This window comes from Cavia porcellus, unplaced genomic scaffold, assembly GCF_034190915.1.
Source record: "Cavia porcellus strain 051 isolate PalLab524CR breed Dunkin Hartley unplaced genomic scaffold, mCavPor4.1 scaffold_1, whole genome shotgun sequence".
Classification (NCBI taxonomy): Eukaryota; Metazoa; Chordata; class Mammalia; order Rodentia; family Caviidae; genus Cavia; species Cavia porcellus.
In genome coordinates, this window is record NW_026947484.1 from 202,039,751 (window position 1) to 202,042,648 (window position 2,898).

General features: G+C 56.8%; 1 protein-coding gene across 1 annotated transcript; it reads right to left on the reverse strand.

Annotated features, from left to right (window-relative positions):
- Positions 1 to 765: 765 nt before the first annotated feature.
- On the reverse strand, positions 766 to 2,898 carry Dpm2 (dolichyl-phosphate mannosyltransferase subunit 2, regulatory). Its single transcript, XM_003470622.5, has 4 exons — positions 2,746 to 2,898; positions 2,372 to 2,461; positions 1,996 to 2,098; positions 766 to 1,309 (listed from the first exon to the last, which is right to left on the reverse strand). Exons 1-4 carry the CDS (start codon positions 2,746 to 2,748, stop codon positions 1,251 to 1,253), a joined length of 255 nt encoding a protein of 84 aa, XP_003470670.2. The 5' UTR covers positions 2,749 to 2,898; the 3' UTR covers positions 766 to 1,250.

Here is a 2,898-nt window from a genome sequence, read left to right on the forward strand (position 1 = left end):
ATGAGGTGTTACCATGACATCCAGCGGGCAGCTGGGGCCTGTGCACTGGGGCTTAAGGATGAGACCCTGCAGGAAGCACTGGCAAAGATCTGAGACCCAGTCCCATCCTGAGAGCCCAGTAGCTCACAGCAGAAGAGGGACTCAAGTGACAGGCATCAAGCAGGACAGTGGCATCAAGACACCAGCAGTATTTGGGGATGGACTCCAGGGGTGTCACAGGCTACATGGGGTGGAGAATCATGGAAACGTCCTTTAACGGTGGCTGCCATGGGCATAGCCTTCCTGGAGTGATAGGGACAGAGGCTGAACAGAGGGCCAGGTGACCAGATCACCTGGTCTTCAGGTGGGAGTCTGTGTCTTCCCAGACAGGAGACCACTGTTGACCAGGGACTCAAACTACAGCAAGGAGGCAGGACCTCGAGTCCAGCAGACAGCCCAGGAGGCAGGGTGTGGGGGAAGAGCGGAAGCAGCTGGAGGATGAAAGAGCAGGCGAGGCTCAAGGGCCAGGGCTTTCCTTAGGTAGGGTACCCAGGAGAGCTGCCGCCAGAGACACATCAGGCTCTAAAGGATTGCTAGCCAGGATGTGGCCAGGCCCAGCTCAGGTGACCCCGACCCAGTGGAAGCCACCCTGCCATGACTCGGTGTAGCCCTTACTGATCAGACTCACACTAAGTTGGGCTGCTGGGTACAAGAGATGGAGGACAGGCCACAGTTGTGACCCCTGCAGTCCCATCCCTGGCTCCCTGCAAAGACAACAGGAAGACAAACACTTAATCAACATTTATTGTTAATGTCTCCCAAACAGCCTTCGACCTGGGAGTTGGGTCTCCAAGAATGTTCGGCTGGGCACCTAGTCTAGGTATTCGACCACACCCTGGTGGAGCTGGGGTCTGTCAGTCCTGCCCAGGCTTTCCAGGACCAGAGGTCTGGGTTGCATCACACTCAGAAAAGCTGCCACTGTGTAGGGCAAGGTCTTATGCCATCAGGGCTACCTAAATCCAACATCAGCATGTGACAGGGGGAAAACTGGGGCAAGAGGGTGGATCCTAGAGAACCAAGTAACAGGGAGTCCACCAGGTCCTTTGCCTGCTGGCTGGGGGAGGAAGGGGCACAGGTCTATCAGGTGTGAGTCCCGAGCAGGTCCATCTCCTGAGGGCTGCAGGGGCCACTGTTCCTGGACTGTCCTTAGCTCTGACCTTTGGTCCCTGAAAGGGATGGAGAGGGGCCGCAGTTTCACTCCTGCAGGGTCTTCACTGAACCTTCTTGGTCACCTTCCTGTTCTTCAGCATCACGTAGGTAATGAACAATCCTGCAATACACAGAGCATAGAGGCCAGAGCAGGGAGAATGACCCATAGGCAAGGTCATGCACCCACCCAGAAGCCTCCAGGGCAGCTGCTCATCTCCCTCATTCATCAAACCAGATGGCCACTCACATTCATTCAACAATCTCCAAGTGAGAACCTATCACAGGCAACCTGCTGCACTTATATGTGTTTCGGATTCCATGGGGAATAAGAGCCACCTGTCTGTCCTCCACTCAGGTACCCGATTCCCCTACCCAACTTCCCACTACCCACCATCACTGAGTCATCTGATCGTCGATTCTCCAAGCACCAACTCGGCTGCGACACTCAGTATTGCAGCCGAGTTGGTGCTAAGGACACAGTCATGATGAAGACACAACACCCATCCCTAGGAACCCACAAGCCATGAAGAAGCCAAGGAACTAAGTAGGGATGATGAGAGGGTGTGAAGTGACTGAGGTGTAAGCAGTGATGATGGGTTAGGGGGCAGGATAAAGGGACACATGCCATCAGAGTTCGAGAGCCTGAGGCATCCAGAGACAAGAGAGGCTGCAGACGTGCAGCCTTCTTTGCATGGGGAACAGGGAAATCTCAGGGTGAGCTGGAGGGACGGCGTCTCGAGCAGATGACCAGCTGTTGGCCGAGTGTGGAACCAGGCCGCGGCAGGCTGGGAGAGTGTGGTGACCTACCGACAAACAAAAGCAGCAGCAGGCCCACAGCCAAGGGGATGGCGACGGCGTAGGCTCGGGGCAGGAAGTACTTGTGGATGATGTGTTCGCTGTCGATGAACGGCTGAGACAGAGGGCAGAGCTCTGGTAAACACTCTTGCGAGCTCCCAGGCCCAAACGTCGCGCCCCCTCTGTCTAAGGCACCGACACCATCAGCGCCAATGTTTGCTTTGCTTTTTTTGAGGCAGGTCTCGCCAGGTGGTTCAAGCTAGCCTTGAACTGATTAAGGTAGCCTAGGCTGCGTGCGCCACCACACGGTAACTGTTTACACAGTGTTGCGGGTCGGCTTCAAGATCCAGAGCTGGGGGAAAGGCGAGGCTTGGGAGGAGACACATACCAAGAGAATCACCCAGACGGTGTAGTAGGTGAAGATGATCAGGCTAACGGCCAGGAGACCGAGTCCCACCACCTGGTCTGTCCCTGTGGCCTAGAGAAAAGGGAGGGCTCGGCTGACGAAGTGCCTACATTTCGTGCACCAAAGGAAGGGGCATCGCTGGCAGTTTACGCCCTCAATTTCCCATTCATTCACAGCTACACAGCCGGCACCAATGCGTAGGCTGGGAGAGTGCGGGCCTTGGCGTTTTTATCCGTATATGGGCCGGCAGGAGAGCAATCTCAGCTCGGATTGCCCAAGCCCCAGCTCCTGAGCAGAGCCCCCAGCCCCCACCCCCGTGAATCCCTAACTCCGGCTGCAACCCGCGCCAGCCTCACCATTTCCCCAGCACCAGCTACCCAAGCAGTAAGCCACACTCGCTTCCGGATCCGGGCCCCTCTGACTCCAGACCGCGAGGCACACCGGGAGTCGTAGTGCGCAGGCTAGCCAAGGTTACGTCTTCCGAGACCCGCAGGCGCCGCGTCGCTTTG

Excerpts from the sequence above, each read along its gene's own strand:
- Dpm2 (XM_003470622.5), bottom strand. Across the intron at positions 2,099-2,371 it reads CCGTCTGGGTGATTCTCTTG|CCGTTCATCGACAGCGAACA; the intron begins GTATGTGTCTCC and ends CCTCTGTCTCAG. Across the intron at positions 1,310-1,995 it reads GCTGCTGCTTTTGTTTGTCG|GATTGTTCATTACCTACGTG; the intron begins GTAGGTCACCAC and ends TGTGTATTGCAG.